General features: G+C 40.9%; 2 protein-coding genes and 1 long non-coding RNA gene across 7 annotated transcripts in view; 2 read left to right on the top strand and 1 right to left on the bottom strand.

Annotated features, from left to right (window-relative positions):
* LOC113424550 (acyl-CoA (8-3)-desaturase-like) overlaps positions 1-3304 on the top strand; it is a 41051-nt gene extending 37747 nt beyond the window's left edge. For both annotated transcript variants that reach the window (XM_087950644.1, XM_026686298.2), the window contains exon 12: positions 2942-3304. In XM_087950644.1, the coding sequence (XP_087806770.1) occupies positions 2942-2993 (52 nt within the window). In that variant the 3' untranslated portion in view covers positions 2994-3304. The remainder of the gene's footprint in view (positions 1-2941) is intronic.
* On the bottom strand, positions 1224-17673 carry LOC113428781 (uncharacterized). 3 transcript variants are annotated; one of them, XR_015746618.1, is made up of 4 exons: positions 17551-17673; positions 13083-13162; positions 12483-12915; positions 1224-2223 (listed from the first exon to the last, which is right to left on the bottom strand). It is a non-coding gene; the product is annotated as an uncharacterized LOC113428781 (long non-coding RNA). The 3 variants fall into 3 exon arrangements; XR_015746616.1 differs by having other exon boundaries at positions 17521-17616; XR_015746617.1 differs by having other exon boundaries at positions 12795-12915; positions 17521-17616.
* Positions 17674-17747: 74 nt separating this feature from the next.
* LOC113429456 (acyl-CoA (8-3)-desaturase-like) overlaps positions 17748-24189 on the top strand; it is a 32149-nt gene continuing 25707 nt past the window's right edge. For both annotated transcript variants that reach the window (XM_087950643.1, XM_087950642.1), the window contains exon 1: positions 17748-18005. In XM_087950643.1, coding sequence (XP_087806769.1) covers positions 17763-18005 — 243 coding nt within the window. In that variant the 5' untranslated portion in view covers positions 17748-17762. The remainder of the gene's footprint in view (positions 18006-24189) is intronic.

The following is a 24189-nucleotide window of genomic DNA, read 5'->3' as shown; positions in this document are numbered from 1 at the left end:
AAGTATCCCCTGGGGAGGCAGATTACCTGTTTGTCCAAGCTAGATGTAATTAGTGCAACACATAGAAGAATCATTGCAGCATGGATAGCTAAATGTGGATCTGGCAATCAAGGATCATACCTCTTTAGCAGAAGTGTCCTTTGGCTTGTACAGCGAAAGAAAAGATGAGGCGTGCTGTTTCTTTTGTGCTTCGGGTTCTCTTAATGCAGGAAAGTCCCCTCAGATTGGGAAGCAGATGAGGACATACTTTCTGTGAAGATACTGCTTGTCTGGAGTTGATTTTGCTTACAAGATAGTTTGTTTTGGCAACAGCTACTTGAAGTTATCTGAAGTTATCTTTGACTACTTCTGGTATGGAACTCTCAGAAGAATCAGGGCTAGGGTCACTTTTGCTGTTATTGGTGAAGAAATGTGCTGACAGCTTTTTCTTGTATGAGTCAAACGAGAGACAGCAGTGTGAGATATTTTAGAACAGGGGTGTCAAACCCCTGTCATATTGGGACTTTTCTCCCCTATCACTAAACCAAGCATGGGCACGTGATGCATCCAGCCCGGGGACCAGGAGTTTGACAGCCCTGGTTTAGAAGGTTAGTAGCTTAATAGGGCAGATGCTGGTGCTGGACGTCCATATTGCTATCAACGCTGTGTGTGTGTATATCAGAATTGTTGTTTTGATGTCTGCTAGCTTTTTTCTCGGATTTCTCAAAATGTGTTCTCTATTTTTATAGATTTAACTTCCTCTCTTAAAGTGTGTTTGGCTCTTCACTCTTGACATGGCTGGCAGATTTACTGGCATGCAGCTGCCTGCAGATTTACTGCTACCTAAATTTTTATGGCTCTTATGACAGAGTCAGGACCATTTGTTACTTTTCAGTAATGAGGTGATAGACTAACTTATCCTTAAAGACTCTGACAGTTTGGATGTCATGAGCCTGCCATAGGATGGATTTCTAGGAGGAGTTGCTCTTGTGTAACACAGCTGTAGTTGGCTGCATTAACTGCTTCCAGATGCCCTCTTGACATTGAAGGACAGACTGCCAAAATGCCCTTGGGGCCAGCTTCTGCTGCCATTTTAACCCCCTGATTGCCACTGAGGATTTGCAAATCAAGGGCTTGTTGGAAGCTGTCTACCTTGAACTGCAGTATGATTTAAATTTTGTTCTATAAAGATTTCTGCAGACAAGAGGCAGATCTCATAGAAAGGCTGAGTAATGTGGTTGTGGGAAGTGCATGTGACTTGTTTCAGGAGGATGTCTCCCCTGCTCTGGAGGGTACTTGGGCTGAGGCTTTGGAAGGCTGAGGAGGAGCCTGACTTGTTCTATAGGGATTAAGGAGATCCTGAAATTGTACTTCTGTTTCTCATATTTGGTGTTGTCTCTGTGGTGGGGAGATAGTCAATCCTCACCTGTTTCTTTCCTTATTGGAAGTATTGGACCCCAGTATAATTACTGGGGCTCGACCAGGTTCGTTTCTTCCCTCTGGCTGGCATTTTTTGACCATAGGACTGAGTCAGAAGGGTTAAGGACAGTCACAGGTCAGGAGCTTATTACAGGAGTTGCTAGTTTGTCACCACCTTTGTCCTCCAGTTGTCTTTGAGGAAGTCTTAGAGTTCTGAGATTGCATTGGTAGAGGGTAGCATATAGAAAGGAAATGCAGATGTTCTAAGATATCCCATGCATATTTGGCTGGTGAATGGCATGCAAATCGATGTAAGCACATGAAGAAATCTCATAGGATTACTTGGTTCCCACAAGTCACAAATGAATGTGTGAACTGAATATGTTGAAAAGTATAGCCTTATACTCTGGTTTCTCTTCAGATGTATAAATCTTTCCCCTTTTACTATTGAAAATTATAGCCTCAAAATGTGATGAAAACACCACCATGGCTTATTCACTGAATGGTTTATTCACACATGCAAACCTCTATTTCACCCTATAGATAGTCCTTGATTAATGATCACTCATTTAGCAAATGTTCAAAATTGTGATTGTGCTGAACGAATACCATAGTACTTGCAACAGTCCTTGAAATTCTGAGTGTTGCAGCAACTCTCCCCCACCCCGCCACCATCAGGTCATGTGATTGTCATTTGGACATTTGGCAACCAGTCCACACTTACAACAGTTGCAGCATCTGACAGTCATGTGATCATTCTCAAGAGGGAAGGTTGCAAGTCGCTGCTGTTGCTTTTTTTTGTTGCTTTTTTTCCTGATGAACCTGCTACAGAGAACAAGATCTCAGGAATCTGGTACTTCATAGCATGCACCTCCCTACAGTGTTCCCTGCCCAAATTGTGTAGCAACGCCCTTCACCTGGCTGTGTTTGTATGGTGTCACAGCATCCCTCCACCACCCCCAGCCACAATTGCTTGCACAATGCTATACAGTCCCCTCGGCTGCACTTCATAACACTCATCTGCCTGCCAGCCTGCTTGCAAGCTGCCTGAGACTTTGGATTTCCTACCAGTTTCCCCATTGACTTTGCTTGTTGGAAGTTGGCAGGAAATCGCAAGTTATAGTCACACGAGATCCTTGCTTAATGACCTGCAATCTTCCTTTAATGAAGGCAGGATTGTCATGGCTATGATGCAATTAGATAATATTGTGCTTTACAACCATATTGCTTAGTGACAGACATTCTGATCCCACTTGCTGTTGTAACTTGAGGACTACCTGTATATCATTTCATGAAGAGCTTATGTACATAAATAAGTCCCATGGCTCTCTCCAGCTGATAGTACTGCTGTAATCCCTGTAATTTAATTCTCTCCAGTCCATGTTCTTCTATCTTGGATGATCGACACATTTCTTCTCCTACCATTCACATTTGTTCATTGGTGTATACCCCAGATTTCCTTGCTCAACTGTTAATGCTTCTTTGTGATTTCTTCTTCATTGTGACTGAGCTGGCTTTACCTCTTTTCTATTCTTTCTTCTAGTTCTCTCAAGGAATCGGGGCAGCTCTGGTTGGATGCCTACTTGCACAAGTAGGAGCCAAACACCATGCCTTGTGGAACAGTTTTGGCCATCCTTGTCACCTCCGCAATTGAAGAAAGCAAGTGCCTGGTTCACTCGGGGGAGATTACTCTTATAAGCTGAATTCTGAAACCTTGTGTTGCTGCTCCAAACATTCTCATAGTTCCCTTTTTAACTTGTGCATCTCCTTTCTGTCTGAGGATCTGAAAGTTTGTTCAAAAATGCATATTGTTCAGCCTTCAGGACCAGAAAGCAATACCAGGAAAGGCCTTCATTGCCACTTCACTAAACTTGGTGTTTAGCAAAAAAACACAAAAACAAAAACACACTACCTTAGTTGCCTATTCATTGTGGAGTACAAGAGCCTATTTAGTGGAAGCAGTTGAAAGGAGAGAACCTGGAAAGAGAAATTCAGCAGCTGGGAATAGAAACTCCTGGTAGGGGAGATTCAAACTGGGCCATAGCTTAGCACTGGAGAAGTTTGGAGAAGGAAGAAACAAAGGAGACTACAGGGGCTGAGAGCCTTGATCGGAAGCAGCCTATGAAGGAAATAAATCAATGATTTATTTAAATAGAAATCAGTCAGTTCCTGGATGTAATTCACAAGCACTAGAGAATACTTAGGCAAGCTTAACTATGGGGAGAAAAACTATGGGCCACAACTCCCTGACATTCCTGGATGTACCTTACATAAAAGGATAAAGAACATAATATAATTATCCACATGCCTCTTCTATAAGTGTATAAGACAAGTTAGTGAAAGGAGACTAATGAATGTTGATGGACTTATTATTAATTATTAGTGCAAATAAATGCTTTGGGCAAATCTGCTGTTACATTTTGGAGGTGCAAAAGGAGAATAAAGCAAATCTTTTGGTATTGCTTATTTATTATGGCCACTTTCTATGCCTGAATTAAACTTTGTTCTCCAGAAGGGCTAAACTGCTAAACTTTATGACCTGTTGACTTCAACTCCCAGAATTCCTGAGCCAGAATGGTTACCAACCACCTCTAAAGTTGTGTGCTACTCTTTGATTCTCATGCAAGTTGGCAGAGACAAGTCTTCGTGCTTTTCCCCAGAAAAATGGAGACCAATATCGCCCCCAGGGGCAAAATGTTCTACAGGACGGGGCAGTGGGAGATAAGTCTGTTGCCCTAGATCCCATCAATCATATCTCTTTAACTGAAGGTATCCATAAAATACCCTCTCACCATGACTAGGTGGTATGGTTGAGGTAATTCGGGCAAAACAGCTTCTCTGGTACCATGCCTTGAGTGGCTTTAAAGATAATAACCAACCCCTTGAACTGAAAGCAAACTGGCACCCAATGCAGTTCACACAGTAGAGGTGTTATAGCACAGTCCTTGGGGCACCCAGAACGGCTCACTTGCTCACATTCTGCACCGCACTAGCTGGAGCTTCCAGATACTCTTTGAGGATAGCCCCATGTAGGGTACATTGTAGCATAGGTTGATCCATACTACTAAATGATCCATACTAATAAATGAGCACTGAGGGAAATATTGTTTCTGTTGTTAAATGGATGGATTGTACTGGGTTTTATTGCATAAACTTTATATGGGAGTTACCCAGATTATCCAAAGTTGCCCATGTAGTACAAGAGCCAAGTATCTCCCCCAATGATTTCTCCATAATCATGCTAGAAATATTGTGTCTAGTTCTGAGTAATTCAATTTAAAAAGGACAATATGAATTGAAGGAAGTGCAGAGAAGGGCTACCAAATTGGGGAAGGATCAGGAAACCAAACACTATAGGGAATGTGTAAAAGGAATATCTGAATATCTTCAACCTGGAGAAAAGAGAGCGTACAGAAGATATGATAGCCCTCTTCAAGTATTTGAAGGGCTGTCATGCAGAAGAAGAGTGGACATGTCCTGTTGCCCCAGAGACCAGGATCAGAACCAATAGGTTAAAATTACATGGAAGGAAGTTCATACAAGCTATCAAGAATAAATTTTCCAACTGGGTAGACTTAGTCAATAGAAAGCTTGTTATATGGAGTGATGAGTCCTTCATCAGAAGTATTCAAATGAAGAATGAGATGCTCAAACTGCTCAGGTGGATTCTGTATTAAAGATAGCTTCATACTTTGCATTGATTCCTGATAGCCTCACTCAAACTGTCAGAAGATGTACTGGATCGTGCAGAAAGATTTGGGTGGATGTCCCCAGATTCTGATGATGTATGAAAAATTCTTGCTTGTTAGACAGCTGAGTTCTGTGAATTCCTGTCACTTTTCATTGCTTTGATCTTGTGGTGTTACAGCTTCTTCTCTAAGTTGCTTCACTAATTTAGTCCGTGAATTTCAAAACAATTTTGAAATGTTTTCCAAAGTCATCGTTTAAATGTCTATCACATGTTCTACAAACTTGTTTGGAAATGCCATTTAATTGCTGCTTAGTTTTGAGCAATCTGTCACTGCTGCAATATAAATACTTTTTATGTGCTAGCACTGCTGGTTGCCATCAGGCAAGACAGTTAATTGGATGTCTGCCACAGTCCAGAGATATGCAAACTCAGACAGATGTTTTAGAAGTGAAGAATCCTTTTTACCTATAGTATTTGTATAGTATTTGGGTAAATATTAGAGGGGAAAAATTGACATTGCTATACATGTGTACTACAGGCCATCCATTCAAGCAAGCAAAGGAAATAGTTGAACTTTTTGCTAATCAGTTAGTTGAACTGTGCAGGAAATATGCCACTATAGTAATGGGGGACTTTTAACTACCCTGACATTAACTGGGAAACAAACTTTCTAGTGAGATCAAACAGACTCCTGACATGCCTAGCTAACTGACAACTTTGTCATTCAAAAGATGGAGGAGGGAGCTAGAGCAGGGGTCCCCAACCACCGGTCTGCGGACCGGGACCGGTCCGCGGAACAACTCCTACCGGGCCGCGGCTTGCTGGGCGCCGCCATCTTTTTTTCATGAAAAAGTGCTTCCGGTGAGCTTTTCCGAGGTCACCGGAAGCACTTTTCATCAAAAAATAGCTCGTGAGCTTTCGGCGAAAGCGCTCCAGCGCTGATGCCTTTGATGGTGCCGTGAGGTCACCGCCTTTTCATCAAAAGATGGCGCCCAGCTGATGCCGGTACCGGGCCGCAGCGTCAAAAAGGTTGGGGATCACTGAGCTAGAGGATCAGCTATGCTGGATTTGAGTCTTACTAATAGGGATGAAATGGTTGAGGGAGTGAAAGTTGTAAGAACTTTGGAGAAGAGTGACCATGTCATACTTGAATTAACCATAATGCAGGTGCAGGTGACCAAACCAAGTTAGACATGTGTTTCAAATTTTAACAGAGCTAACTTCAATAAACTAAGAGAGAGGGAAGAGTCCACTGATAGAAATCCTAGGGGGGAAACAATCCAGGATTCTTTGGATACTCATAAAAAACAAGATAAAGGTTCAAGCAAAAACAATACCACAGAAAAAGAAAAGCAAGAGATTCCAGATGAAATCAGCATGGTTATATCAAGAGTTTTCTGAAAAGCTGAGGGACAAAAAGGACAAGTATAAAGAATGGAAAGCGAGACACATAACTAGAACAGAATACTAGCAAACAGTCCGAATCTGCAAGGATGGAGCCAGGAAGGCTAAGGTTAGAATAAGCTAAGACTTGCAACAATTGGTTTAAAAATAACAAAAAAGTTTCTTTCACTATGTAAAGAACAAGAAGAAAGTCAGAGAAATAATCAGTCCGCTAATCAGGGAAGATGGCAAGAAGGTGACAGGTAGTAGGAAGAAAACAACTGCTGAGTTCCTTCTCTCTAACTGTCTTTATGCAAAAGGAAAAATAGTACAACCTATCTAAACCAGCACAGTGGGGGACAGAATAGGAATGCAGGTCAAAATAAGCAAGGAATTGGTAAGAGAACATCTATCCACTTTGGACAAGTTGAGATCTCTGGGACCAGGTAGTTTCTATCCCAGGGTACTGAAGGAGCTGGCAGATGTGACCTGGGAACCAATGAATAGCAATAGCAATAGTACTTAGATTTATATATTCCACTCTGTAGTGCTTTACAGCACCTTCTGAGTGGTTTACAAAGAGGTCTTCAACAATCTGGGTCCTCATTTTACTGACCTCAGAAGGATGGAAGACTGAGTCAACCTTGAGCCGGTCAGGATTTAACTCTTGGCTATGGACAGAGTTAGCTTGCAAAATGGCATTCTAACCACTGTACCACCATGGCTTATGAAAGAAATTAATCTGAGGGGATTGAAGGTGCCTCATCAAATCAAGGTAGGGGGAATTACTAACACTTTGGAAGATAGCCTTAAGATTCAGAAGGATCTTGACATATTGAGCATTGGCCCTATCCAACAAAATCCAGTTCAGTGGTGGGAAAAGTAAAGTCCTGTGCTTAGGCAGGGAGAACCAAACATATAGATACAAAATAGTCAGTACCTGGCTCAACAGTAGTACCTTTTAGAGAGATCTAAGTGTCCTGGACTAATAGTATAAGTCAGCAATGTGTTGCAGCTGCCAAAAAAAGCTAATGTAGTCCTAGGCTGCATCAACAGGAGGATAGCATCAAGATCATGAGAAGTGACAGTACCACTCTATACTGCACTAGTGAGGCCATACTTGGAATACTGCATACATGTGATGACCAGGGGTGTGGCACAAAGGCAACACAGTCAGATAATCAGTAGGAGTCCCTTTATTAGCTCCAACTTTGCCCGCATTGTCCTGGTTACCTTCTGGCTGGAGAAAAACTCCCAGGAACAGCCTTTGGCTGCAGAGAATCAAGTCCAAAACGTGGTCAACAAAAACTGTAACTGTAAGTCCAAACAAGACAAAATGAGGTAATTAGTCTGGCAAGGCAGGAGAAGGAATTCCAGATGTGAAGGCACGGCAATAACTCAACATGGTTGGGAGGATGCCAGGAACTCAGATAACCAAAGTAAACACAAGATAAACTCACATTTGTTCCCAACAGATGCCACATTCAGCATGCATCTTTTAAAAACTCTGTTCCCAGTTGTGGCTAATGAAGGGAATCAGGGCCCTTTCCTCCCCTGTAAGCCATGCAACCCATGTTGCTCTCTCCTCCGTTCCTCCCTGCATGCCCTAGGATGAAGAGGGGGTGGGCCTGAGTCTTCCCCTGAACTCCCTCTCCCCTGGTCTGCCCAGCCAGACTTTGCCCTTCCCCAGTTTCCTCCACAGCCAACAGGAGCCACACTCCCACTTCCTGTCAGCTGTTTGTCTTCCTCCTCAGATTCAGACTCCAACAGGGGTGTGACAATACAGTTTTGAGCACCACAATACAAAGAAGATGCTGAGACCCTAGAAAGAGTGCAGAGAAGAATGGCAAAGATGATAAGGGGTCTGGAGGTTAAATCATATGAATGAATGGCTAAGGGAACTATCTATAAGTAGCTTCTGCTGTTATGCTTTTAAAACCTGCCACTGCTTCTGGTAGAGTGGCTGAACTTCAGGGGCTGAAGTCCTTGAGAGGCTGTGAATAGATGAAGGATGCAGGTCTGCATGGTTTTGCTGGTTCTGGTCTTCAATACAACCAAAACCATCTGCTCCAGGACTGTTATCCCTTAGACCCTGGCTATACCCCTCATCTCACCCTTGCACTGTTCTCCTCCTCCTCCTTGCCTACAAGTCTAGTAGGGCCAATGACATTATGTTATCATTATAGCAGAAAACACACGCAGCATTGTATTGTATCACTTGACAAGTTTGACTTGTTTGCCATGAACTATACATAGAATAGACTTGAAATATTTCTGAACTTTATTTTTTTTTAAAAGAAGTTATGGCATTTTCTATTAAGCAAAATCAGCACTTTAATAAAGGGAACTTTGTGTGTGTGTGTGTGTGTGTGTGTGTGTGTGTATGTATACGTACTTATTCTTCTATTGGTCTGTCTGATATATGTGGCAGGGCATGATGCACAGGGGACTTCATATATGCCTTGGTTTTCCAGGTAAATTTTATCTATGGGGTTTCTTAGGATGGCTGCTATTTTTCTGTCTGTTTTGAAGGCAGTCTTGATGTGATGGCTGTGTAGTATCTTACTGATTTTGTCTGTAGTACCTCTTATGTAGGGCAGGACAGCTGTTCCATAGGTCTGTTCATCTTCTAGGTCTCTATTATGTCTCACTGTGTTTTTGTGGATCAGGCCTGTGATTTTGCTTTTGTGGAAACCATTGGCTGTCCGCACTTTAATCAGGGTGCATAGTTCAGTCTTTATGTGTACATAAAAACTGAACACATAAATAGTGAACTATGCACCCTGACTAATGTACTGACAGCCAACGGCTTCCACAAAAGCAAAATCACAGGCCTGATCCACAAAAACACACCTGTACCCGCCTGGATGAACACAAAAATACAGTAAAAAAGCTGGAACACACTTCCTCACTAGTCCAACACATGAAAGCCACAGGTCATAGCATCAACTTCAATGGTACCAAAACCCTAGCTGAAGAATTATCAGAGAAGCCATAGAGATTGAAAAAAGACCTGAAAACATGAATAGAAGAGATGACTCCACCAGACTGTCAATTATCTGGAAGTCTGCACTCACAAACAAAAAAATCTCCACACCACAAGCCAAGCAAACACCTGGGCACAAACAGACCCCCCCGATACCTCCAGCTCAAACACACCCCAACCAGCCACCCAGATGAAACCTAGCTTCCTAATAAACAATAGTTAGCCATTCACCCGAAGCCAAGCCACTCTAAAAGCCCCCAACACAGGAAACACTATGTTGCCAGCCAATCAAGACAAAAAAAAACCTGCTACAAAACAGACAGAAGATATTAGAAACACCAATCAAACAGAACACAGCAAACTCCAAGACCAATAAACACAGACCAAGACTCCCAACTAATCAGGATGAAGAAAAAACCATCCTAACACAGCAATAGGCTAGCACCAAATTTAAAACAGAAATGGCTGTGAAAACCTGACTCACAGATGAACCCAATACACAAACCTGATGATGGCAGATGAGATTCTGCCTAAACGTCGCTACAACTTTAAAAGCACAACTATAATGACGTGGGAAAATACCCAAACAGAGCTGAATACCATATATATATATATAGCACATTAGGATTTTTCTGAACTAGTATGCCCACAGAAATGTCCCAAATTGCTTCTCTAAAAAGCAACTGGATTTTCTTGGTTCTTTTCTTGAAAATGTTTTGCTTGTCTAAGAAGCTTCTTCAGTTGTGATCAAATGGTGGGGAATGGAAGGATTTATATTCTCCCATCCCCAGAGTCACCTAAATGCCATCTCTCAGAGAGCAAATGACCAACCTTCAGGGTGCTACCGATCAGATGACCGCAAAGAATATAAATCCTTCCATTCCTTACCATTCAGCCAGAACTGAAGAAGCTTCTAAGATGAGAAATGAAATGCTTTTTCAAGGAAAAAAATCAAGGCAGTTCAGTTGCCTTTTAGAAAAGCATGCCTTTGAGACAACCATGGCCTGGATGATTGAGAATCTCCATAGACATGTAGACAGACAATGGCAATGAAATAACATAAGCTCACAGAGAATAAGCAAAGTTCAGGTTGCTTCCTGAGGAATTTATAAGCTAAATTCTGACGCTATGGCAATAATGGAGGGAGGCAATAATAGGAGGAAGAAAAAAGTAAGGGTCTTTCTGTGCTGATTTATTAGTTATTAAAGAGTGTAGTAGTATTTAGTTGGCCTTGATGGATTTGACAAGGCAAACGTGGTCGAAACTGGTTAGTGGTTAGAGGGGAATTTCCTGGGAATCCCAGGGTTATATAGACTGAGATATCCCTTCACACACATCCCAAATCAGAAGAAAACAGTAAGTAACCTCCATATGATTGCTAAATTGGACCTGGAGAAGATTTCACTTTTTAAGGGAGACCCACATTTTCTGCCTGGTGCATCAACAGTAGGGGCCATCCTTCTCCTTTTGAATGCAATAAAAGACGATGACATTTTTTCCTCATTCCCAGTTCATCATAAATGCACCTCCATTGGGCTTTGAAGCTCTGCTATAAAACGGCTGTTTTCTGTCCCAAGCTCCTTTAAACCATTCTGAACAAATGGTGGGCAGCTCTTCATTTTGGTTTAGGGAAAGCCCCAACCTACAGCTCCTGGTATGGCTCCTTCCGTTCAGAAGCTGGTCTCTGCCCTGTGTGGCCATTTCATCCGGGGTTGCCAAATTCCTATGCTCACTTCTGGTCAGCAATTAGCCTTTTATACAGTGTTATTTTGTAGGTCAATCCAACAATGGCCCATTAAGCCAAGGCACTTTCCTCAAATTATTTCTCCACCCCTTCTGAATGCTCATTGCTCCATTCATTTTAGCATTTCCCAGTGGACATCCTTTTGTTTGGCTCCATACTGGGGGGAGCAAACTCACTTTGCACTCCCTACCCATAGTCCCACAAACCTTCTCTTTCTTCCCCATCCCTCACCTTTAAGTTGCAATGTAGGCAGGTGGGGATGAAGACATAAAGTATGTACGTGTTTGTGTGTGTATATACATACACATAGTTTTATTAAAAGTTTCTAAAATTGAAGATTAAAAACTACTACAAACTATATAAAGGAAGAAAAGGGAAAGGACAAATCAAGGAAAAAGCAAAAAAGGGAAAAAAGGAAAGAAAAATAGAAAAGAAAGATACAAAGAAATACCTTCTGATCTATTTTACAGTAGTAAACTGTAATTATAAATGTACTCCTTACTCTGTATTTACAACATCACTATCTTCTTTTTAATCTACTTATAGTCTATCCTGTCTAATCATCAAAACTGTAAATCATAAGTTCATTTTTTCCCATTTTGTGCAAAAAATAATAATCCTATAATGGGTCAGTCAGCAATAAATGTACATGCTGTGTTTTCTCTAGTCAGCTAATTTTTTTTTAGCCATCCTGGAAAGTTTCATGATCTTTACCAACCATTTCTCCATTATGGGCAGTGCTGAATATCTTCACCTTTGTGCATACAATAATCTTACTGCGATTAAATTTAGTCTTACAATGTTCATAACCATAAATTCTTGTCTACTTTAAATCTGTCTAATAATTGTAATAATTACTATAATTATTGTAACAATTAAAATAATAATAAGGGACACGGTGGCTCAGTGGCTAAGATGCTGAGCTTGTCGATCAGAAAGGTCGGCGGTTCAAACCCCTAGCACCACGTAACGACGTAAGCTCCCGTTACTTGTCCCAACTTTTGCCAACCTAGCAGTTTGAAAGCATGTAAAAATGCAAGTAGAAAAATAGGGACCACCTTTGGTGGAAATGTAACAGCGTTCCGTGCGCCTTTGCCATTTAGTCATGCTGGCCACATGACCACAGAGACGTCTTCGACCAGTGCTGGCTCTTTGGCTTTGTAACGGAGATGAGCACTGCCCCTAGAGCCAGAAACGACTAGCAGTGGTGGGATTCAACCGGTGTAACAACTGGTTCACTGAGCACATGCGGTGTGTTTGAAAACAGCTCTAAAACTTACCTTCAACTGCAGCCCCGGTGAGTAAAACAGCTGAGGCGCAGCAATCCACTCTGTCGTGCCTGTCAGCTGGGCTTCAAACAAAGGAAATATAGGACAGACTAGTCCAAGGGTGGGTGGGCAGGGCCAGCTGATTGCCGCAACTACTGGTTTGCCCAAACTGGTCCGTACCGACTGAATCCCACCCCTGAAGAGAATCATTGACAACGATATCTTTTTGCCACCAGTTATCCTCTTAATTTTATTTACCTAACTTTCACCCTTTCCCTCTCCCCTGCCAGTGATGCCCAGGCTCCTTCAGATGGTTGAACTTACTGCATTTGCAAAAGCTGTGAGGATGGGCTTGAACTCATGCTGAACATTGAGCTTGGCACACTGATATTTGATCAGAAAAGCCACCTGGTAGTAATTGTGTCGAGGCATGGTGGGGAAAAGGCTGCAAGAAGAAAAGAAGGTGTCAGGTGATGATCCCAGAACTTTTGCTAGGTCCAAAACATGCCAGCCCTGCTTAACATCAGCAATGTATGATCTATGACTGCCTGGAAGGCCTCCCCCTCCCACACACATTTCTGTGCCTTGGCCTCTTCTCCAGTTTATACTCACTCATGCTCAGTCTGGAAGTTCTGGTGCCCAATGAACCAGCCATTGAACCAGGAACGGTCAACATTGCATGTTGCTGAGAACTAAAGGAGAAAGAGAACAGCAGCTGAAGCCCTCCAGTTGGCCCCTTTCTTTCCAGCCACTGTTGCTTCCTATCATAGGGAGGCTCTGTAATGAGTAACACTTAATCCTAGAGCCCTTAAAAGCCAGGCTGTAGACTCCTACAGGCAGTCAGACAGACAGCCAAAGCTTGCATTTTGTTGCACAATTTTTGGCGATGACCTTTTTTTTTTTTTTTAGTCCAGGGGAAAAAGCTGCAGAAAGATTTTATTTCCTTGCTTGCTGTGTTCCTTTATTCTGGAGTCAAGGCAAGGTTTTTAAAAGGGACAGAGACTGGAGAGCAGAGTTTAGTTGTAATACCTAACTTGGGGTAATGGAGGGGGAGGGAAGTCTGTCCCTCCCAGTTTTTTGGGGGGGGGGGGAAGAAATGTCGTTTTCTTTGCGGGAGGGAACAGAGGGAGGGGATTAAACAAGGGAAAGGTTTTTGGAATTTCATTTTAAAGCTGCCTTTTATGCAAGGGCTGGCTTCCCAAAGCCAGGCAAAAAGCAGGACAGCTTTGCAGTCTCCTTATGGGCAGTTGGTAGGGGGCTCAGAAAGCAGTGCTTTCCTTCCCCATTGTTTTTCCCTAGAAAAACAGTCAGCCGTGTGGTGGGCCTGCATGCGGAGTGGGGTAGGCCTTGAGAAGCCTGAAACAAATGGTCTTCTGCCTGCGCTAGGCCTCCCAGGATCTCCCCCACCCCTCAGCTCCCACTTAATAACTCCATGTTTAGAGAATATACTGGAGAAAGCAGTGATGACTGGCCATTGATTGAGGCAATTCATTTAATGTTGTCCTGACCTTCCACTGTAGAGGGCAAGCTCCATTATGCTGGTAACGCAAGGACTGCTTATAAATGTAAATGAAATGAAATAAATTATAGGTTTTGTCCTGAGCCCTACATACATTTTTGTAAGATGAAACTTCCAGCACATCACTCAGATTCCAAGTATGGATGTCACTCAAAAGTGTTGTTGGCAACTTTCCTCTCTCTTTTCACCTAAAAGCCTTTTGTCCTTTTGCCATCTTTTGGCAAATGATGACAAACAGCTGAGGAGAAGATGTTCTCCTACTGACCCTGTGTCTATTTCTAGCCTGCCCTATGGTTAGTTATATGACAGTTTGTCTTTAAGAGATAAAAGACAGTTTTCTGATCAATGCTCTGTGTGAATTTCTTGTATTTTCCTCTCTTCAAGGGGTAATTCATATAGAAGTGAGGCTTTCTTTTTCCATAAATTGAAATTAAACAGCTGGTATTTTTGATAGTTGGGCTAAACTTGCACTGGGCATCCAAGATGATATTGAGAAGAATATTATTCTGCTATATAAATAGCAACCTGCATATTTGCATGCGTGCAAATAGTCTGCATATGTTGAGCACACCCTCTAACAAAGGGTGCCTGCTGAATTTGAATTCCCAGAAAAGTGGGGCCCTAGCAGTGAGCCCCACTGATTTCAAAGGAATTTGTTCTCAGGAAGATGAAATGTGTTACTAACATCTTAGCATTTAGTATTAATTTAGGCAATGGCTTCAGGCAAACTAATACTTTCTGTCATGTGAACTTAGTTATGCTGTCTATTCTTTTCTGTATGTATGTGAAAGCATCATGAAGACACCAATATACTATACTGCTGCTGAGTACTCTTATGCTTCTGCTTTAGCATCAGATCAGAAGCTGGTGACATAGTCAAAGTCAGGCTTTAATGTTTTCCCATTATGTTCTGCATCAGTTTCAGCATCTTCCTGCTGAAATGTTTCTGTGTACTTCATTTTCTTTCATTTTTTGGAGAATCTCTCCTATGTCTTAATAATTTCTTGCATGGATTATTTGCTTCAGTCCTTCCTTCCCCTTTCTTTTTTCCTTTGCAGCAATTTTTTCCCCCTAGCTGGTAAGGCAATGAGCAAATCCAGGCAAAGAATCAAGATTTTCTTGAGACTCTCTTTCCCAATGGTTTTGGTGACCAGAGGACCTAGTTGGCAGTCATGAAAATGCTGTATTTAGAGGTCTGGCACTCCAAAGCATTAATGGACTAAGTGAAAGATGGCACCTCTAAGCAGAAAAATAGAAAGGTTTTCACGTGAGCAGGGATATGGTTCATACAAGACATCCCAAGAAACCACATGGCTTCCATGCAGAAAGAAGTAATTATGAGAAATAAAACAATAGTAATTAGAGAATACACTTTGAGAAAACTCAATTTTCGATGTTTTTAAATAGGCTGTCTGGGACAAACCTGGTTATTTTATTAAGGGTTTTCAATAAGAGGTGATTTTTAGCCTATTAGAAAAGCTTTCCTGACAAACCTCACTTGTCTCCAGACTTCCCTCTTTTCTGCTCTCTTTTCCTTTACAAACATCCCATTTGTTACCTTCCAATGGAAGACGGGTAAGAAAATGGGAGTAAGTAACTCAGTAACAATTGCCTGTAAACATCTCCTATTCAGGTAGGTATGTATTTAATTATACTTCAAACATTTAAGGTCTGCCAATGCATAGAGAACCACTATTCCCAGGGATGGTACTGTGGAAGTCCTGATGTCAGACTTTCATTCTCAAGCCAGAGCAGTGAATCCTCTTAATTCTTTACCACTATCAGCCTATGGTTGGCTTATTGCCTATGAATCATTCATCTGCTGGTGCCAAAAAGCAGGTTTTTTTTTTAAAGAGAAGGAAGCTTTGGGAAAGTTCATTGTGCATCAAGATTTAGAAATTAAATCGTGGTTATTGATTATATGCCATCAAATTGTTTTTGAACACACAGATTTTCCTCCATGATCCCTAAAAAATATTTTCAGGTCTTCCAGTGATACATTCATTGCCAATGAAATTAAGTCCATCCAACTTGGTGCTGGTCATCCTCTTCTTCTCTTTCCTTCCATCTTTCCCAGAACTACAGTCTTTTCCAGAGAGCTAGGTCCTTCTCATAATGTGTCCAAAATAGGATAATTTGAGCCTGTTCATTTGTGTCTCTAGTGAGAACTCAAGGTTGGTTGGTTTGATGATCCATTGGTTTCTGATTTAAGAGATACTTCATTCATTGTTTTGTCTTTCCCTCTACCTTGCTGCTGAAACTGTTTATAACATTTTAGGTTGACCTATTGAAAATCTTTAAACATGTAAAATTCTGTCACCATACTGTTTTAATTGTATTTACACTACTGCAAATTTTCTTGGATCCTTCAGCATTTTCTCTAACAGTTTAGAAAAAGTCCCATTAGCTGAGAGATCCAGCTGTGGCACACAATGTTCAATCAGTTGTTTTGAAAAGTCTGTTTCTAGGCTTCCAAAGTAATTTTTGGGCCTGTTGCAATGCAACCATTTCATTAGAATAAATACAAAATAGAGAGAACAACTGTAAGGCCCTAGAGTAAACATAATCCCTGAAATAAAAATTTCCCAAGACACAAACAAATTTGATCTGAGTTTAGGTATCTGAGCAACTGCAAGATGAGGTAGTTTACTAGTGATACGTCCCCTGTCACCCTCCCTTTCCAAGCTACCAGTAAGATATGTGTTTTGCCACTATAATGCTTAAGCAAGTTCTGCAACCCAACAAGACAAACACAGACTCCAGAGAGTAATTAGGACTGCAGAAAAGACAATTACTACCAACCTGCCTTCCATTGAGGACCTGCATATTGCACAAGTAAAAAAGAGGGCTGTGAAAATATTTACAGACCCCTCACATCCCGGACATAAACTGCTTCAACTCCTACCTTCAAAATGACGCTATAGAGCACTGCACACCAGAACAACTAGACACCAGAACAACAAGGACAGTTTTTCCCCGAACGCCATCACTCTGCTAAACAAATAATTCCCTCAACACTGTCCAACTATTTACAAAGTCTGCACTACTACTACTATTAATCTTTTCATCACTCTTTATCACCCATCCACTTGTGACTGTATCACTAACTTTGTTGCTTGTATCCTTACGATTTATATTAACTGTTTCCTAGTAAGATTTGATTGCTTATTGTACCCTATGACTATTATTAAGTGTTGTACTTGATGATTCTTGACTCTTGACAAATGTATCTTTTCTTTTATGTACACTGAGAGCATTTGCACCTTGTGTGTCCAATCACACTTGGCGAATAAAGAATTCTATTCAAATGAAAACTGTTTTGAATTGTATTAGTTTATCTGTATAGCGAGTAGAAATTCTCAACCTGTGGTATTCCAGGGATGGAGAGAAGGCAGACAGAGATAAATTAACAGTGACTCTTTGAATCCCACCCCAGTCTGTTCTCCAATAATAAAGAAATACTGGCACAGCTGATTCCTGTCCTATCACTACTAGCTGGGGAGGGCAATTTTTCAAAATACAATGACTCACACCGGCCGGCAGCCTGCCCCTCCTTCGTACCCGAAAAGCCGAACTTCTTCGGCTCGGCCGAGTTACTTTTTCGGAGTTTCTCAGTCTGCGTTTGTCCCACGAGATTAGCGGCAGTGAAACTGTCGGCCAATCGAAGGCGGAGAAGGGAAGAACCTCCCTCGCAGGGACTCGCCCAGTCCGCCCTCCAGATGGTGCTGAAAAGGACAGTGCCAAGTTCCTGAAGCCTCAGTCGAGGGGAGAAGATGGCTTCCCAGCAAAGCGAAACTGGGATCAGGCGGAGAAGGGAGGCTGATCCCGAGGCCGATCTGCCCTGCCCTTCGCGGTGGTTTACCTGGGAAGAGATCGGGCTGCGCACTGGCCAGGGAGACCCGCCACGGGACCGCTGGCTGGTGATTGACAGGAAAGTCTATGACATCAGCCGTTTCTACAGGAGGCACCCAGGGGGCTCTCGGACCATCGGCTGCTACGCAGGGCAGGACGCCACGGTAAGGCGGGCGGCAGATGACGAGGCGAAGACTCGGGGCTGGCCACCATTTCTTTCGCTTCCATAGAGTGTCACAGGGAATACCATAGATTACACAATTCTGATATTTGTAGCTGTGGGCATGGCATGGAAATATCTTTTCCAAGGCTTCTGTGGTAACTCTTCTAAGTGCTAATTCAGAGGTCTCCAAACTTGGCAACTTTAAGACTTGTGAACTTCAACTCCCAAAATTCTCCAGCCAGCAAAGCTGTATACTTAAAAACAAGATGCTTGCATATTTGTATTCCTTGTTTGATTTCATGTACAAACTGTCCTACAAAGTGTGCATGTGAAAAATGCGGTAAAGCTAATCAACTTGTGCAGGGAAGGTTGGGAGTTCAAGACTACGTAGGGGCAGATGTTTCTCTCTCCCTTGGGCGGAAAAAAAACTGCTGCTGCGAGCAAAGCTGGCTGGAGAATTCTGGGAGTTGAAATCCACAAGTCAAAGTTGCCAAGTTTGAGGATCCCTGTGCAGCTAGTCTGATTTATTGACTGCTTGTTCCTTTATTGTTCAGGGTTGATTCTAAAAGACAGACACTATTTGTCATTTTCAGTATCTTCCCTGACAAAGTCATTGTACATTACTCTAATTAGTTTGGTCTTCTTTATATTTAATTTTAATCCCAGTTTCCACTGTGCTCCTTGACTTTCATTATTAAAACTTGCAGATTTTCTATATATTCAGCTTCAGGGTAGGGCTATCAGCATAATATAGGCCAGGGGTCGCTAACCTTTTGGACCTTAGGGATCACCAAACTCATACTTTTAAATCCTAATATGAATTTTGACTGACGGTGGCTTGCTGATGTTGGGGGGATGGGGGGGAGATCTGATTTAACCCCTCTCTCTCCCTGCTTCCCTCCCTCCCTCTCTCTCTCTCTCTCTCTCTCACACACACACACACACACACAGAAGCAGGGGTGGGATTCAAATTTCTTAACAACTGATTCTGTGGGCATGGTCTAATTTATGGGTGTGGCTTGGTGGTCATGTGACTGGCTGGGCATGGCTTGTATGTAAATATTATAAATATTTATGTAAATATTGAATTTTTTAAATAAAAAAATAGTAGCTGGAGTAGTGGCAACTTTTGGCAACTTTTACCCCAAATCAGGCAAAGCAGGCAGGCAGATTGAGTTGCTCACAGAATCATTCAGAGATCTATCTATCTGCCATCAGCTACCTGAGTCTGTCACATAAAATTTGCTTGCAGTGAGTCTGCACTGAATAATAGAAGCTTCAGTCGTAAGGAAGGTTTGGCTCTGCAGAGCCGAAGATCTAAATACTAGCTATAAAGCAAGAAATGCAACGATTTCCTGCTTTCTAGCTAATCTAAATCTTCCAGCACAGCAGAACAGCTGATGGTTGGGGGAAAAAAAAGAAAAATAGCAACTTAGCAGGCAAATTTGCCGGGTAAGGAGTGAGTTGGCGGGGAGGGTTCCCGCAGGCTATGTGGGTGGCACAGCCTGGATTAATTGCTTGGGTGGGCTCTGGGGATGACATTTCTCTGTGGACCACCAACATTTTCTTGCAGCCCACCGGTTGGCGACTGCTGATATAGACTACTGATGTTTCTTCTTCCAGTGTTAAAACCATGCCCATCTTCTTCTAGTCTAGTTCCCCTTAATATATATTCAGCATATAGATCGAATATAAGGGTAAAGTACACAGCCTTGTACCCCTTTGCTAACCTGGAGTCAGTCTGTTTTATCATGTTCTTCTGCCTGTACTGTGGTTTCCTGACTTGTATGTAAGTTTCTCATGAAGACAATGAGATTCTGGGGTTCTCATTTTTCTGAGCCCTTCTCAAAACTCTTTTTATAATATATGAAGCACATATTGACTTCTTTTTGCTAGTCTTTGGCTTTCTCGCTTATTTATAAAGCATTCCATTTATTCTGCTCATTGTTCAGTTTGTGGAGCTGCACTTTCAGAAAGGCCCAAAAGAGTTGGAACAGGAGCCACCAAAGAGTGATATGGTTGCCAAAGGGATTATTAAATGGAATTGTTTAGCCTGGAGAAGAAAAGTCTTAAGTGGGACTGAGTAAACAGGCTTCAGTTATAGGAAGGCTGATTCCGGCTCAGTGTTGAGGATGCAAGTGCTGTGTGAGTATGGAACCACTGATTGAGGGAAACATATGGGCTTCCTTTTTGGATGTCTACAGGCAGCCTTCCATTAGGGAGGATTCACACATAAAAGAGAGGTTTAACACGATGGCCTACAATGGTCCCTTTTAAAATCCATTATGTTATGAATCTATGGTTTTCCCAACTCTGAAGGACTGAGCCAAATCTTGCAAATCCCACTGTTAATTGTTAAATAGAAGCGAGAGAAATAAAACAGGAATCCTACCTACAAAATGATGCAGTGAAATCAGCACACAGATTCTCTCTTGCTCTTTTACATTCACACGGACATTTTATTCCTGATATACACTATGCTTTTAGAAAAAAACAATTTAAACCTATGATCTATAGGTTAGCTTTTCTTAGAATTGTTGGTAAAACATCGCAATTTTCTTGTTCTTACAGTTTCACCAAAAACAAAAGTGAAGATCAGAACCAGAAAATCCTTCCAAATATTTTAAGTGTAATTATTAAATCGTAACCAGTTATTATGGCAATTAAATAATCAATTTGTAACTTTTTAAGTAATCATACAGAACTTTAACAAGGAGCCAGTAGTTCAGTCAATGCCATACTATCCTGTCTGTCTTCCCTTTTGCAAAGAGAGAAACTGGATCTATATTGCGTGATTATTTGAAGATACACATACATCTACACCTTTTCAGTCAGTTGGGAAAATCAGTATCTGGCCTCTGTTAATACAGACTGCAAGTAGGAGCTCACAAAGAAAACACATCTCTCTCACACACAAAACAACCTGGATGTAGAAAATAAGAAGATAAGATATGTATTATGTTAAGATATGATAAGATATGTTATGTATTCACAGTTTGGTGTAGTGATTAAGGCATCAGGCTAGACATTAGGAGATTGTGAATTCAAGCGCTACCATGTGCATGAATCTGGCTATTCACTTTCTCTCAGCCCTAGGAAGGAAGCAGTAGCAAGTCACTTCTGAAAAATCTTGCCAAGAAAAATTCAGGGACTTGTTCAACAGTCCCTGAGAATTGGACATGATTGAACAGAAGAAAAACAACAACAATTTTATCATCATTTAAAAAACAAGACTGCACCCAGTTGCTATAACCCACTTTCAGAGCAGATTAGCCAATCTTTTTCTGTTACCTTTTACTTACTTTTTAATTTAAAAAAATATATAAAGATTTTCAGTACAATAGTAAAATCAAATACAAATTAAACTCAGAAAAATAAAAAAGAGGAAGAAATAAAAATGGAAGTGTCCAAAGGTTGAATGATGGCAACTGGACCAAAGGTTGGTAATCTGAGATATTTCATTGCTCATCCAAGCAGTGTTATCAGTCAGAGTAAAAATTAGCTAGGCAGAGAGTCAGACGGTCATTGGAATGTGCCAACTCTTGCCACACCAAATTCAGGTGTTTCTCCCGCAAATGAGTTGCAATATATATGTCAATCAAAACCGAATCATGCAGGCCAAAGCTGACTAAAGGTTGAATTATGGCAACTGGACCAAACTTTGTTAATCCGAGATGTTACTCTGAGAGTCAGAGAGTCAAGATTCAATTGAAATTGGTGTGGCAAGAGTTGGTATATTCCAATGATTCTCTGCCTAATTTTACTCTGACTGATGAAGTTGCTTGGATGAGCAACTGTTGAGGTAATATCTGGCGAATAGACCTCCATCCAATCAACACCTTTCCTAATAATACTACAGTACCCAATGTAGATTTACGTGTATTTACGTCTGTAGCAAAACTTGCATCAGCATATGCAGTTAAACTCAGTTCATCCTTAGGCTCCAAATATAATGCATAATGCATTGTTTGTTTCAGATATCTTAACACAAGCTTAGCAGTTTTCAGTTAGCTCAGCTAATTGGTTAAAACTATATGCTATATCAGGGGACTTCTGGTCTGAAGGGCTTCGGCGACAGACAAAAATCCACGGTCGTGCGTGGTTTCTGTCTGGGCTCGCTGCTGGAGCACCCCGAGCTGGCTGGTTTCGGGGCTAAGCCACCCCCTAGAGGTGGTGAAGAGGGGGGAGACCGCCAGCAGGTCGAGGAGAGCCGTATCTCTCCTCCTCAGCTGGCCATTACTCCCTTTCCCAAAGGCGGTTGCAGCGGTGGTCAGAAATGGCCACCACAAAGAAGAACTCGACTGGAAAAGAACGTGCAGGAGGAAGATAAGAAGTGAAAGTTTTGGCTGACCGGGTTAAATTGTAAAAGCAACAACCAAGGTACCCTGGAATTTAAACTTACAAAAAATATCATCGCTCCCAAAGAAGAGTCAGAAGCAGCGAAGGAAAGTGAAAAGGGAAAGGTTTAGCTTTTTTCTTCTTCTCTCTCCTTCCCTATACTGACAATTAAGAGACTTAAATAAGAAATCAGAAAAATCCGCTTTGACATCAATAGGCAATTAAGCTGAAAATAAAACAAAATGCCAAAGGGATAATAAAGATTTCTGGACATTAAAAACTTTCTTTTTCATAAGCAGGAAAGGGAGAGAAAAAGAATAAGGGCAGGATCTGGAAGAGGGAGGAGACTGCCTGGAATTAAAAAGAATTTAAAGTAAAACTTCGACAAGACTTCTAAAAGATACATTTTAACTGAAACTTTGCAACTAAATAGTAACCCCAGGAAGAGAAAATGAAAAAAAGAGCAAAAAATAAACAGCTTGTGTGTATTTGGATTATTTGGTGATCTTTGGATTTTTGGTTATTATATTTGAATGACTAAAATCAATCAGGTGGTTGTTTAAACATTTATACAATGGCACCACTTCTGGATGAATTGAAAATGGAACTTAAAAAGTACAAAGAAGATGCACAAGAAGGGAAGGGTTCTTTTGGCTTCATTTTTCAATTCTTAGAAATGGAGATTTGGAACTATGAGAAACAACAAGAAAAGACTGCAAAACAAGAAGACTGGGACAAAGAAGAAGCCATCTTTAATGAACAAGTAATTCTATCTGAGGAAAAAAAAGGAAAGGGGGGGCAAGAGAATGGAGAATTTAAGACTTAAAAAACAACCAAAGAAAAGAAAAATAATTCGAAAAATAAGTATAATACTGGAAAGCAACAGAAAAGGGGAATACAGAAGAGAGAAATAGAGGTAGAGAGACAAGGGGGTAAAAGGGGGAGAAAGAAGAAGAGAGGGAAGAAGGAAAGGAAAAGAAGTTACAAAGGACCGGAGCAAGATATAGAGAAACAGGACCTATTTAGAGATAATGGGTGAAAATCTAACTGAAAAAGGGATTCTGTAAAGGTACATAAGATTGTATTGTTATATTAGTAATAGAAATAACTTTAGAAAATTGGAAACAACGTATGATTAAAATGAGGGATAAAATAGTTAGTGTAATTTAGTGAAATGTTTGTGAATAAAATAAGTGAAATAAAATAAATGAGAAAATTGAATTAGGGAGGAACGGGAACATTTTAATTAGTTAATGTTTTATAAAATATAAGTGAAGGGGGGGGAATTAACTATGGAAAGCTTATAATTGTTCCCATAGAAGTATGATATTTAATTGAAAAGTAATGTTGAAGATGTTAAGACTTTAATGAATATTAATATTAATGATAGAATTGCATTGGAATGGAATGTTGTTTTAATTATATACATTTATAATTTTTTTTCTTTTTTTAAGAATACAGTGTGTATTTTAAGAATGTACCAAGCAGAATCCGAATGGAAGTTATGTATTATATTGAATGTTACAACTTTAGGGAAAAGATATAAAGGTGTCATACTCCAATCAGTCACTACAGGAGAAATTTTGTTTAATGAGAAAAGATAATAGATAATTGAAACAGGACAGACAAAAAATATAAATACAATGATTTGAATTGAGATGAGATAATTAAAATAAAATTGAGAAAATTAAAAGAGGGGAGAAGCTATGCAGAAAATGTAAAATAGTAATAAGATATGGAATAGAATATAAAAATGAGCATGAACCTGAATTTGTGTCTGTACAAAGAAATGTAACCCGGGATTATGCTACTTTCAAAAAAGATGTTTTATTTGTATTTTTTTTTCT

Source organism: Notechis scutatus, chromosome 1, assembly GCF_049901735.1.
Source record: "Notechis scutatus isolate UNSWTSFEM ecotype Mainland chromosome 1, rNotScu1.2, whole genome shotgun sequence".
NCBI lineage: Eukaryota > Metazoa > Chordata > Lepidosauria > Squamata > Elapidae > Notechis > Notechis scutatus.
This window is presented reverse-complemented; position numbering and strand designations above follow the sequence as displayed.